We start from the raw sequence: 12,961 nt of genomic DNA, 5'->3' as shown, positions 1-12,961 counted from the left end.
TGTTTTGGAATTGGTGTGTGCCTGACTGAAGTCAATTAAATCTTTTCATGCGTTTGAGGCAGATTTTACTAGCTAAATTATTGGGTTTTTTTTCAACATACCTTACATTTTTTCTTCAGTAGATGAAAACATTTGTAGAGTCTCTTGGTTCTTTTTCTGAAATATGTTTTTTTTGTGTGTACATAAACTTATTTTCTGTACGCATTTTCAGCAGGAGCTTCCCCCCACCTTATTTACATGAATTTTTAATCAGTACTGCTGCACATTTGGCTTATACTTGGAGAAAAAATTAACAAAATGATAGGTTGTACATATTCCAGGGGGCTTTTTTACACTTTTATTTATGCAATTATTATTTTCATTTTCTTTGTTACTGGTCATTCAGTCCAGCCATTAAATTACTTTCTTCTGTGCTTGCTGCTTTCTTTTGTGATACTAGTTTTGATGTTTTTGTTGTCTTAAACTTTCTTAAGATTTGTCCATTTTACATAGAATTCTTTTATTGCATACAGTTGCACTATAGAAATTTGCCATATTTGAATTAACAGGGATAACTGCTTTGCCATGGTATGAGTCCTAAAACTACATTTTTTTAGAAGTCCAACTTGTTTCTCTGAATTAGAGTTGTGTAAGATTATACCACCTTAAGGTATAAATTATGTAATTATCAGTGGTTCTTTGATACATCTGGACAGACGTATTTTAAAAACAAAAAATATTTTGTTGCAGCTGTACAATGCATATGTGGAAACTCAGGATCAGTTGCTTTTGGAAAAGCTGGAGAATAAGAGAATTAATAAATATTTGGATGAAATAGTGCAGGAAGTAGAAGCCAAAGCACCGATCTTAAAACGTCAGCGTGAAGAATTTGAGCGTTCCCAAAAAGCTGTTGCTAGTCTGTCTGCAAAGCTTGAACAAGCTATGAAGGTCAGTATAAAATAAAAAGAGCATGTAAAATTATGGAAGAAATGGATTTTTAATTCCTTAATCCTAATTACTGTTAGTAAATGTATAAAACAGATCTTTTAGTCAACTTTTATTGTGGCAATGTATGTGTTGGACTTTCTAGCTTGCGATTTATTGGACTGTACACAGTATTTTACAGAAACGGCATTTTTTGGAGCTTTTTATAATGAAGCCTTAAATGTGGTGACTTACAATCTCTGATTTTCTGAGAGAGTAGAGTTCTTTATAAACAAAGATCAGTATTTGTCTGTCCAAAGAAATAAAATTGAACTTTGGTGCCCACTTCCCATTAATTTCAATACATACACTAATACAGCATGAAAGAGCATGTGTTTTGATTCCTAAATATGAGGAGTTTAGCCTTTGGAGTGTAGCTTTAAAGAAGTAAAGCACAGTTCAATTCACAAGGCACGTCTCTCTAAATTATGTTATCTGTCTGGAAAGAAATGTGTCTGAATTTAATTGCTGTGTGTTTCTTACTGTTTGTATGCTTGCAGGAAATCCAAAGATTGCAGGAGGATGCTGATAAAGCCAATAAGCATGCCTCTCTGCTTGAAAGAGAAAACCAGAGACTGGAAATACAAGTAAAAGACCTTTCACAGCAGGTAGAACAAATGTTGCTATGGTTAAGTGTACTATTTGCAATTTATTTATTAATATGATGCTGTATTTCTGAAGTTTACTTGGAAGTTGTGTTCAGCCACGGTCATGTACACTTTGGTTGTAATAAGATCCTTAGTGATGTTAGAAGCTTCTCCTTAGGACAATGTGCTGTTTACATTTCTGCTTACAAAATTAGAATAAGTTTAGCTGGATAGGAGTGATCCTGCTTTAAAATAATATTGTTAAACATCTAACATGGAACACTCGTATATACAACTTCTTTGTTTGATTGGAATGTCCTGTGATCTGTTTGCAGAACTGAACACAGAATATCTACTTCTGATTTTGATGTGGTTTCCTTTTGTCAAACTGTTTTTTCTATAATGTAATTATCTTACAAGTATTAATTGATTTTGATAGTTTGTATGCTGTAGGAAAAAATTTACTTAGTTTCTAAGTACTTTATTTCTAACATTGTTTTTCAGAGCCAACTTTTGAATCTGTGTGCAAGTCTTACACTAGAACGTTCTCTTTCAGATTCGTGTGCTTTTAATGGAACTTGAAGAAGCTAGAGGCAATCATGTGATTCGTGATGAAGAAGTGAGCTCCGCTGACATCAGTAGCTCTTCTGAAGTGATATCTCAACATCTAGTCTCTTACAGAAATATTGAAGAACTTCAGCAGCAGAATCAGCGTCTCTTGGTGGCTCTTCGGGAGCTGGGAGAGGCTAGAGAGAAAGAGGAGAAAGAAACAACGTCATCTAAGTAAATTATCTGTTCTTTCTAGTAAACTGTTTATACTAAGTAGTAACACTCTTCAGTTTTTTGCTTCTGCACATATGCTCATGTAAGTGCGCATATGCTCATGAGCAGCTATGTAGTTCATAAAGGCAAATTGTTATGAAGAAACATTGTCTTCAGTTTTAGATTAAAATGGCTTTATATAGCTATATATCTTGTAATAGGTCCTTTCATCAAAATCCAAAGTAAAAATAATTGTCGGTCTTTTAGTGAATGTGATTTCAGGCAACAGAGCTGTTTTTCAAAAAAAAAAGAGAAGTTTTCATTCCTGTTAGCTGAACAAAAAAAATTGAATATGTGCATATCTAATTCACTAGCTGTAAAGCCCACAGATAATGTAATTCTGTATTAAAAGTTCTTAGCCCGATTCTCTGTTCATGCTGCTGACTGTTGTTTGAAGTTATTCACATGAATACAATTACCTCTGTTCTGCTTTTCCTGGAAGAGGCCTACTTTCTTTGTCATCTACAAAATGGCAAGCCCGAAGGCCAATCTTTCTATATACAATTTGCTCAAAAAATCTCCATGGTGCTTAACTTTCAAAGATGCAATAAATGTATACTGAAGGACTTGTGACAAAATGTAAGGGTCGTGTCTTCTTGGTATGCCTCACTGTGTATGTTACTGAAAACAACTGTTGTTGGTTTCAGAATTTCTGAGCTTCAGAGTCAGCTTGAGGAAGCTCTCAATGAGCTAGAAAAACTGCGTGAATCACGTCATCATCAGTTGCAGCTTGTTGAGTCTATAGTCCGTCAGCGTGATATGTTCCGCATATTGTTGGCACAGACCACAGGAGCTATCATTCCTTTGCAAGGTAAGCTTCACGGTTCTGCACCATTGAAAAAAAATAAAATTGTCATGTGTTATGAGTTTTCAGTAATGGTGCTGTAATGGTACTAGTAACTTCTATTAATATGGTATTCAACTTTTACCCTTACTCACTGAAAAAAGCATGAATTTGGATTTAGACGTGATTTTATTTTTACAGTGTAACAACTTGCTGCATAATGATTGACGTGTAGTGGTGACTATGTGTGTTCAGGTAGCATATTGTAGGTATAAAGAATGAGTTGCTCAGGAGAACCCAAGACTTTAGTAGCAATACAATATTGTTTTTAGCCATATTTCAGTGTGGTTATATGATCTTCTGCTTTGGCGGGCATTCATTCAATTGTTGCCTTTAAAATCCCCTTTATCCTTCTTTAGCTTCAGGTATATTGCCGGACGAGATTTCTCTTACATCTACTCCAAAACGCCCAAATTTACCTCAAGCCATGTCAACTCCTGCTCCAGTGTCAATGACTGAGTCAGTGGAGACTGTGGAGGCTAAGGCTGCACTTAAGCAGGTATATTTTTTATTAAACACTGTAGAAAGCTATTACTATTTCTTTTTACTCTTGTAAGCACCTTAATGTCTGTTCTTTGATGTAGTTGCAGGAAGTTTTTGAGAACTATAAAAAAGAAAAAGCAGAGAATGACAAGTTGTTGAATGAACAAAATGAAAAGCTTCAGGAGCAGGTCACAGACTTGAGGTCCCAAAATGCAAAGATATCCACACAGCTGGAGTTTGCCTCCAAACGGTAAATCAGCTATTCAATTTCACTGGCTTACGTGTGTGTTCTCTGTCAATAGAACCATGCTGACTGCTTGATATCATCTGCTCAGGAAGAGTTGCCAGTTAAACATTAATATTGTCTATTCTGTAAAAGAACACAAAGGAAATAGTGAAGGTGGGATCTAGAATATGCCACTAGTACCTAATGAGCCATGTATGTGAAAACTGACGCACGAGAACGTTAAACATATATCTGTGTGCATACACCTCTTGCAATTAAACAATTTAATGTGGCAAATATATACTTTGCTCTGTTGTTCCATGTGAAGTTATGAAATGCTGCAGGATAACGTTGAAGGCTATCGTCGAGAAATAACATCGCTGCATGAAAGAACCCAGAAACTCACGGCAACAACTCAAAAGCAAGAGCAGATAATTAACACTATGACTCAAGACCTCAGGGGAGCTAATGAAAAACTGGCAGTGGCAGAGGTTAGTAATACAGTGTATTACACTCCTAGATATGCCAAGTTATCACAGGAGTTTTTCTTACGATTATCTTGAAAGCTGTCAGAACTTGAATATGTGGCTTTTTGAGTGCATGAGCTATTAAATCTGTGAAAGCTTTTGTGCATCTGTATTTGGTGTGTACATTTATAATGTTCCGCAAAATATCTGAAGTACTGAGTAAAGATGGAACAACATTCTGAAGGTGTTTCAATTTACAGAGGAAAGAGAATGATTAGTCAAACAGTTGTGTTCTTGCTGTTCTTGGCTTAATTTGCATAATTTTTAATTTACAATCTGTAACCTTAAACCTTTTTTTTTTTTAAATAGTATTAACTGATCATGAAAATAATATTGTCCAAATTAAAATTAATGGACAGGTTTGGGATTGATAACAAAGTTCTTGTTATTATTTGCTGTCTTAAAGGTGAGAGCAGAAAACTTAAAAAAAGAGAAAGATATCTTGAAGTTGTCAGATGTGCGTTTGACTCAGCAACGTGAATCTTTATTAGTTGAACAAAGAGGACAGAACTTGCTGCTTACTAATTTGCGAACTATTCAGGTATGTGGTGTTATTCTTATGTCCAAGTCTGGTCTGTCTTTCAGAGTTTTGAATAAATACCCATTGAAATCAACTTCAGTAGTCATGGGGTTAGGTCTTAAAGTGGATTTTTTTTTTCTGTTACAAATTGGCACTGAACATAAAATACTTGAGCAACTTGTTTAAGCAAGTTTGTTATTCCTGTCCTAAATTATGATACTCTGTTATTTACCTGGGCAAAGTCCTGAGAATTTTGACTTGATAGAAGGGTTTTCACAATAAAATGGAAACAAAACACATGAAACAAAATGAAAGGAAAAAATCTGTATGTTAATTTTTGATAGCAAAATTTACCAGTGCCTGCCTTGGTATTTTCCAGTTTTCCAATGTTCCTATTTTTTAAGGTATATTTACTTTTATATCTTCTATTACAAGGTTTATTGACTCTTGGGGCATAAATACTTAAGGTTGCACATTTTGTCATGTGACTGAATTCTATTTCTGTAGTAGATCTTTCGGGGTTTTCTAATCCCTGGAATTAGACTGCATGGATAATAGATTTTCTTCTAATAATACTTATTGTATCAATAGTATTTAAAAAAAATCTTTCAAAACTAGGTCATATATTGTAAATGCAACTTTTCATAATTTTCTGCATCTACCTATTATTGCTTGCTCCCTGCAGTAATTATTTTGTGGGTGGGAGAAGTGTTGTGACAGCTTTGTATGAAGTGCTGCAGTAATTCAGAAAAAAATTATTAAAGTGTATTGTAAGCATAGTGCATTATGCTCTTTTATCAGGGAATACTCGAGAGGTCTGAGACAGAAACAAAACAAAGACTCAGTAATCAGATAGAAAAGCTAGAGCGTGAGATATCTCAGCTGAAGAAGAAACTAGAAAGTGAGGTGGAACAAAGACATTCCCTTACCAAAAATCAAGAGGTAAGTATAATTATAAATATGCTAAACTTGTTTTAGTGAAAATAAAGCCACAGTTGCATGGCTTCTGCCAGCTTACAGTGCATTGTTTTTCATGCGTGAAATTTATAAACATATTTGGTCTTTGTGCCATTGGTGAATAATTACAAGTTTAAGAACCTTGTGTTTTCAGGTTCATATTCTGGATCTTAAGAGGCAACTCGAGACTGAGACAAACCGTCACATTAACACAAAGGAACTTTTAAAGAATGCCCAGAAAGAAACTGTGATGTTGAAACAACAGCTTAACAATACAGAGGCTCAGCTAGCATCTCAGTCATCACAGAGGGCTCCAGGGAAAGGTGAGATGTTTTTCTACATTGAATTTCTCATGTTAAACATTGCTCTCTGCAGAATGGTAAAATTTGTAATTCATAATAATTTAAAATTCCGAAGACAGCACACTACATAATAAACCTCTTCATTATTACAATCACATATTCAAACAAAAGATAACCAGAATGATTTGTTAAAGTAGAATTAATGTCCAAGCAGTCCAAGCAGTCTTTGACAAAGGGGAAAAATAAAGCAAAACTTACTAAAGGATCCCTTTTATTGTTATTTGAAAGAACTTAAGTCTGTTAGGTTACTTATTTTTAAATAGCCAATTTTTTTTTTTTTGTCTGAATCAACAATTTTTATTGTAAGCCACTATTTTGGTTAGGGCTGACAATTTTATTTAGGGAAGCTTTGTGAGGGTGATGGGTTTTTTTCCATGTTATTATCTTAAAAAGACTTCAGTTTCCAACAGAACAGTAGTTTAAAAAACTGAATTAAACTTCATTGGTTAATGAATGTGTTCTAATATTATAGGTCAGCCTAGTACAAATGAAGATGTGGATGATCTTGTAAGTCGACTAAGACAAGCTGATGAACAAGTTAATGACCTGAGAGAGAGACTCAAGACTAGTTCTAGTAATGTGGAACAGTACAGGGCCATGGTTCTTAGTCTAGAGGAATCCCTTAATAAGGAAAAACAAGTAAGTAGTTACCATTGTTTATTAGAGTGAAAACAGAAACAAAATTAAAGATGGGGGAGGGGGTTTGTACTATAGTACAGTCTGTAGAATTATGGGATGAATTACAAAAAACCTAAAGTTAGTTTAGAAGGCATTAGAATATAATGTAGTAAGACCATATTTTAGACAATTTTATTAAAACAACTTTTAATCATGGAAATATTAAACCTTTTTGCAGCATATTTTTGAAATGTTGAATTGTAAATGTGACTCAAAGCTGTACCCTGCCAATGTCTTCCTTTAAAGGAGCGGAATTGACTTTTAAAAACTCTTCATTATAACCCTGTGATCAGTGATTAAAGATACTAATTAGCTCTCAATCAAAGGCAGTTAAACTCGCACCTTCTGCATCAGTAAGGTCTTCAGTGATGCAAAAGAACACTCTATGTGGTATTCATGGGAAAACCTTAAGAACAACCTTCCGGTCTGCCATATACTCCACCATGTTAACAGCAAACGAAGCCTGTTCTTCCAAGCTGTTCAGCATATCAAAATAAGATAGATGGAGGAAACAGAATTCTCATTTTTTCTACTGAAGTTACAGCATCAGTAGACAATGGAGTGCTCTTTGTCTAATATCCAAGGTCTCTGCCTGTCTGTTCTGTTACTGTAAAAACTTCATTGTAGCTTGATATGCTTTAACAGTGTTGCAGACTTTAGTGTGCAATAAAAAGATATGCTGGCTGCTGCACTCTTGAGTGCAGTCACCTAAAACTGTTCTTAGGTATTCTTCATAAGGTATTGCAGCTTTGAAGGGAAATAAAAAAAAAGGGGGGGAAAAATTTCAGTGCTATTTGTGCTTTTCCGCATTTTCAGTGTTGTTCTAAATGAGATGCTGAGACTACCTATTCTGGCTTTAAATTGTTAATAACTGGTTTCATATCAGAATACCATATTTAAAGGAAAAAAATGATCTGTTATGATGGATTTTAATGAAGGTGACAGAGGAAGTTCGCTCAACAGTTGAAGCTCGTCTGAAGGAATCATCAGAGTATCAAGCACAGCTGGAAAAGAAGCTGATGGAGTCAGAGAAAGAAAAGCAAGAACTGCAAGAGGAGAAGCGTAAAGCTGTGGAGAATATGGAACAACAGGTAGGCACTGAATGCCCCCTCCCTTTAAACTCCCTTGTAGAGAGAGTCCACAAGAATGTGCTTTTATGTAATTCCCTAAACTTCAGTTTGTTTTCACAGTATAGTAGTGTCCAAAACTAAATCTTTTAGGATGTACAAAAAGCTAACTAAATTTGAGAGGTTTCAAAAAGTGAGTGGTACATCAACCTTATTACTTTGTTAGGGTGATTGTGTATTTAAAGCTGTCACTCTCTTCCTGAACTTTGAGCACTGTTTGTAGAAAAATATGAGTAAAAGCTTTTGAGAAAGGTTTCAGAAAACCCTTTTTGGAACGTGAGCCAAAACCAAATTTGTAGCATGCGCATATTTTAAAACCAGAGTGGTCTATGCCATTATTTGTCTGGTTTATATTTGGGCTCTTATTGGGGTTGAAAGAAACAAGATGACTGCAACTAGAATTACTGCAGGCCTGACTCTGAAAGAACAGTAATCTATTTTTACCAGGAAAAGAGCTCTGTATATTACTAAGTAACAATCTTGAAAGTACTTATCTTTAGATTAGTATTTAAATAAATAAATAAAATAACCACCTTTTGATTCTACATTATTCATGACTGTCTACATTCAAAGCCTTACTGTGTTCAATACTCTGTAAAATACTTTGCTATTTAGTCTTGTTTTTATTCTTGTTTTGTTTTTTTGTTGTTCCCCCCTCCCCCATCACTATAGCTATCAGAACTAAAGAAGAGTCTGTCAACTGTGCAATCGGAAGTTCAGGAAGCTCTTCAGAGAGCCAGCACAGCTCTAAATAATGAACAACAAGCCAGGCGTGACTGCCAGGAGCAAGTATGTTTGTAGTATTTGCCTATTTTAGCCAGAGATAGTAAACTGAATGTTAGTTTTTCATTGTTTTTCAGTTGAACTCAAAACGTTTTTTAAAGGTAGTGCTGCTAATCAGAGACTCATGGAGGCAAGAAAAGCACTGTAAGAGCACTTTCTCTATTTTGTGAACAGTGGCTTATTTAGTGCTTCATTCTTCTACTGATGAAACATTGTGGTAATATCAACTAAACTGACTTTTTGAATATAAAGTTGTGCTGCAAGCACAGTTTGTGTCACGTTTAAGAAAACAACAGAGGGTGCAATGGATTACTGTTTCTAAGGTCTGTTTCATTGCATTAAAAAATTGATTGGGGAATGTAATTGTTTTTAGTGAATTGCTACCTCACTCTTCTGAGGGGAGAGCAAAAAAGAAAACTGAACTCTCGCAAGAAGACAGTGGTGAAAAATCTTTCTAACGCGAAACTTGTCATCTTTTAAAACTGTGGGTCAATATGATATTTAGCAGCACCTGATAAGATTGTCTTGTTACCAGCTGTTGTTTAAAGGGAATCTACTTTTCTGCAGGTGATAATTCCAGCAACACTAGTTGATGTAAAGGATGTAGAAAAACTTTTAACTGTTGTTTACTTCAACCCAAAATTTAGTAGACAGGCATTTCCATTTTTTTCAGCTAATACTATCTTAGGTTTTTCTATCCTTAGGTTTTTAACCTCATTCACTAAATATCTTTGCCCATTCACACGTAGAAGTAACCAGTGGATGTTCTTAGACTAATACCTGCCTGTTGTCCATGCAGAATCTACAGCAAGAGGTTTGACTGTAGAGTAACTGTAGGGAGTATGTTGTCCTAGCTACTCAAAGAAAATGATTTCAAATTCTAATTTTTTCAAAAAGTAGTAACTTCTTTCAGGGAACCATACTAAGTTTATCCTTTTTTTTGTGTGTGTACTTGAGAATGACAAAGATTTTGTCCAGTGATTTTCTTTTTGATTAGTGGTTACTGATTTTGTCTAGAATTTGAGAATCTCTTTGTACATACGAAAGATATAACATTAAAGGTAGCAATCTATTTTTTTTTTTTCTGCAGGCAAAGATGGCTTCTGAAGCTCAAAATAAATATGAACGGGAATTAATGCTTCATGCTGCAGATGTTGAAGCATTACAGGCTATTAAAGACCAAGTTGCCAAGAATGCAGCGGTAAGGCAGCAGCTAGAGGAAGCTGCTCAGAAAGCCGAGTCTGAATTGTTAGAGTGCAAAGCCTCCTGGGAAGAGAGAGAGAGAATGATCAAGGTATGATTGTTTTTATGGTTTCAGTGGGTTTTTTTTTTTTTTCAGTTAACAGAAATTCAGCCACAGAATTAACAGCCATTGAACAACTTTGTTGTAGGATGAAGCTTCAAAACTTGCATCTCGCTGTGAAGATTTGGAAAAACAAAATCGATTATTACATGAACAGCTGGAAAGTCTGAGTGATAAGATGGTGACCTCTATGAAAGAAGCCATGCCAACTGCAGTGAATGTTTCTCTCAATGAGGAAGGCAAATCCCAGGAACAAGTCTTAGAAATTCTTAGGTAAATTTAGCTCTGGGCTCCTTGTCTTGGTGATTATAAATTAGTTGCCAAATTAAATAGTTCTGTATTACTTTATATTTGAAGAATAACTTATAAATTTTAAGCACTTTTTTGCTAGGTAGGAGGTGGTGGTTCTACATCAATACCTAATAGAGGAGATTTCTTTCTGCTCCTAGGAAAAAAATGTGAGTCAACTATGACAGGAAACTAAATCAGATTTTAGCAAATGTGATTGGCAAGAAAGTTTCGTAGAGGTGATTTTTTTTCTCATTGTGGTTTTTAGAGGGTTTATGTAGATTTTAAAGAATTTTTATCTAGGCTTTTCTTTTTGATCTTCCTGAATCAATTTCTATACTCAGTAGACCTTCAGATGTAAGATGCTTCAACTTAAAATGCTTTGTCTTGCATTTTCATTGACATGATGCTTTGTTCATTTTCTTATTGCAGATTTATACGTCGAGAAAAGGAGATTGCAGAAACTAGATTTGAGGTGGCCCAGGTGGAGAGTTTGCGTTACCGTCAGAGAGTGGAGCACCTGGAAAGGGAACTCCAGGAACTGCAGGACAGTCTCAATGCTGAGAGAGAGAAGGTGCAGGTATGGTTGGATAGTACTGGTTATGATGTCAATAAGTAGAGAGGGCTGTTCTCTATGTTCTACTCTTTTTCTTTGCTACCTGTGTCCAAAAATGAAGAGTTTTGGAAGAACTGGGAGCTTTTAAACTGAGGTTGCTATATAGCCAAATGGAGGGTCTTGTTCAGAGTCCTGTGAAGCAGTGTGGCAATTCCAAAATCACATAAATAGGGAAAACAATGTCTCTTCCCCCCTGCCCCATCTCCTGTTTCTTAAACGATGTTTCATTGTGTCACATGTACATTCAAAACAAGTAATGACATGATAGCTTTCCAAGATGGTGTTATGCCAGATCCAGGTAAGTATATATGCATATGGAAGCAAAAAAAATGACTGAGTTAAATCTTTTCAAAAGGTAACAGCAAAAACCATTGCACAGCATGAAGAATTAATGAAAAAAACTGAGACCATGAATGTACTGATAGAAACCAACAAGATGCTAAGGGAGGAGAAGGAGAGGCTAGAACAAGAGCTACAACAAATTCAAGCAAAGGTTAGTACTGAGGTTCACATAAACTTTTCAGATATTCAAGTTGATGAATTAACGTCTGGATATGCCATTGCTAACTGCAATAAATACGTGACTTAGATTGTGATTATTCCTTTACATCATATACAAATGAGGAAACTTTCCATTTAGAATTTTAGAAGACATTGGTCTGCTTAGAATATTGGAAAGGTTAAAGCTCATTGACATGAAACTGAAAGTTGGCATTTATCTGTGGCTAGAGGTATGCCAGTAACAAGGATATTATCAGCAGATAAATGAAAAATGTCACAGGAATACATATAAAACAGACCACAGCTTTATTAAGAGTTTAAAAGGGAGATACATACCTCTTCCCATTTCTACACGCCAGTTATTTTAATGGAATCCAGTGCAATGTTGCTTGGCTTCTAACACGTAGTTAATAAACTGTTTCCTGTACCAAAGTACAAAGACCAAGAATCCAAGATTGTGAAGTCGTACCTATATTTTTTTTTTCTCTCTGTAGGATCATCCCCTGCTCTTACTCCTCATCCTCCCTGCCCCTAGCTGGCCACTGAAAGGCAGAGAGTTGGAAAAGAAGCTATATCATTACTTCTTGAGGGTGTTGTTTTTGCTCTCTGTCCCCCTTAGCATCATTGTTCAAGGCCTACCATATACCATTTCCTTCAGTCTCATAAAATCCAGAGTTTAATCTCCAGTTGTGTTTTTTCAGGTACGGAAGCTTGAGGCAGACATTCTACCTCTACAAGAGTCCAATGCTGAACTGAGTGAGAAAAGTGGAATGTTGCAGGCAGAGAAAAAGCTGTTGGAAGAAGATGTTAAACGCTGGAAAGCCCGGACCCAGGTGGGGAATGCATGTTTTCAAAGATGATGTTGTGGGGGGAAAAAAAAAAAAAAAAATTCTAAAATTTCTTGAAACAACAACAAACTAAGAAATGTACTTGAATTATAAAGCATTGTTTCTGCAGCTTCAAAATAGGCTATTCTAATTCATAGGCATTCCAAATCAAAATGCGAAAGCAGTAGCTCTAATTCAAAGAGATTTTCTGGATATAACTGTATAGTCATCTTATGAAAATGCAAACCATTTTCTCAACCTTTCAGCATTTATTGAGTCAACAGAAGGATACTGATCTTGAAGAGTATCGGAAGCTGCTTTCAGAGAAGGAGGCAAACACCAAGCGTATACAACAAATGAGTGAAGAAACAGGCAGGCTTAAAGCAGAAATAGCCAGGTGTGGTATAAGTCCATTAGTAAAAAGCTTTGTGCAAAGCAAAATATTTTAAATAAAGCTGTATCTGGAGGTGTAACTTCTTAACTGTCTCCATGTAACTAGGAAACCTTTGGTATTCTTACTGTAGGTTTGATAATATGCAGATAAAAT

The 12,961-nt window shown here is 35.4% G+C and overlaps 1 protein-coding gene across 4 annotated transcripts in view; it reads left to right on the top strand.

Annotated features, from left to right (window-relative positions):
- TPR (translocated promoter region, nuclear basket protein) overlaps window positions 1-12,961 on the top strand; it is a 41,735-nt gene that overhangs the window by 9,339 nt on the left and 19,435 nt on the right. For all 4 annotated transcript variants that reach the window (XR_015699118.1, XM_087733815.1, XM_087733816.1 and 1 more), the window contains exons 12-30: window positions 730-927; window positions 1,464-1,571; window positions 2,107-2,333; window positions 3,020-3,183; window positions 3,576-3,715; window positions 3,801-3,949; window positions 4,254-4,416; window positions 4,859-4,993; window positions 5,774-5,914; window positions 6,084-6,252; window positions 6,764-6,930; window positions 7,908-8,060; window positions 8,769-8,885; window positions 9,970-10,173; window positions 10,271-10,455; window positions 10,903-11,050; window positions 11,442-11,579; window positions 12,289-12,420; window positions 12,681-12,811. Coding sequence is in view for 3 of the 4 variants with exons in the window: in XM_087733815.1 (XP_087589941.1) it covers window positions 730-927; window positions 1,464-1,571; window positions 2,107-2,333; window positions 3,020-3,183; window positions 3,576-3,715; window positions 3,801-3,949; window positions 4,254-4,416; window positions 4,859-4,993; window positions 5,774-5,914; window positions 6,084-6,252; window positions 6,764-6,930; window positions 7,908-8,060; window positions 8,769-8,885; window positions 9,970-10,173; window positions 10,271-10,455; window positions 10,903-11,050; window positions 11,442-11,579; window positions 12,289-12,420; window positions 12,681-12,811 (2,969 nt within the window). In the remaining variant the exon portion in view is untranslated. The remainder of the gene's footprint in view (window positions 1-729; window positions 928-1,463; window positions 1,572-2,106; window positions 2,334-3,019; window positions 3,184-3,575; window positions 3,716-3,800; window positions 3,950-4,253; window positions 4,417-4,858; window positions 4,994-5,773; window positions 5,915-6,083; window positions 6,253-6,763; window positions 6,931-7,907; window positions 8,061-8,768; window positions 8,886-9,969; window positions 10,174-10,270; window positions 10,456-10,902; window positions 11,051-11,441; window positions 11,580-12,288; window positions 12,421-12,680; window positions 12,812-12,961) is intronic.

Source organism: Nipponia nippon, unplaced genomic scaffold (genome assembly GCF_047370975.1).
Source record: "Nipponia nippon isolate SJK-2023a ecotype South Korea unplaced genomic scaffold, ASM4737097v1 scaffold_5, whole genome shotgun sequence".
Taxonomy (NCBI): domain Eukaryota; kingdom Metazoa; phylum Chordata; class Aves; order Pelecaniformes; family Threskiornithidae; genus Nipponia; species Nipponia nippon.
This window is presented reverse-complemented; position numbering and strand designations above follow the sequence as displayed.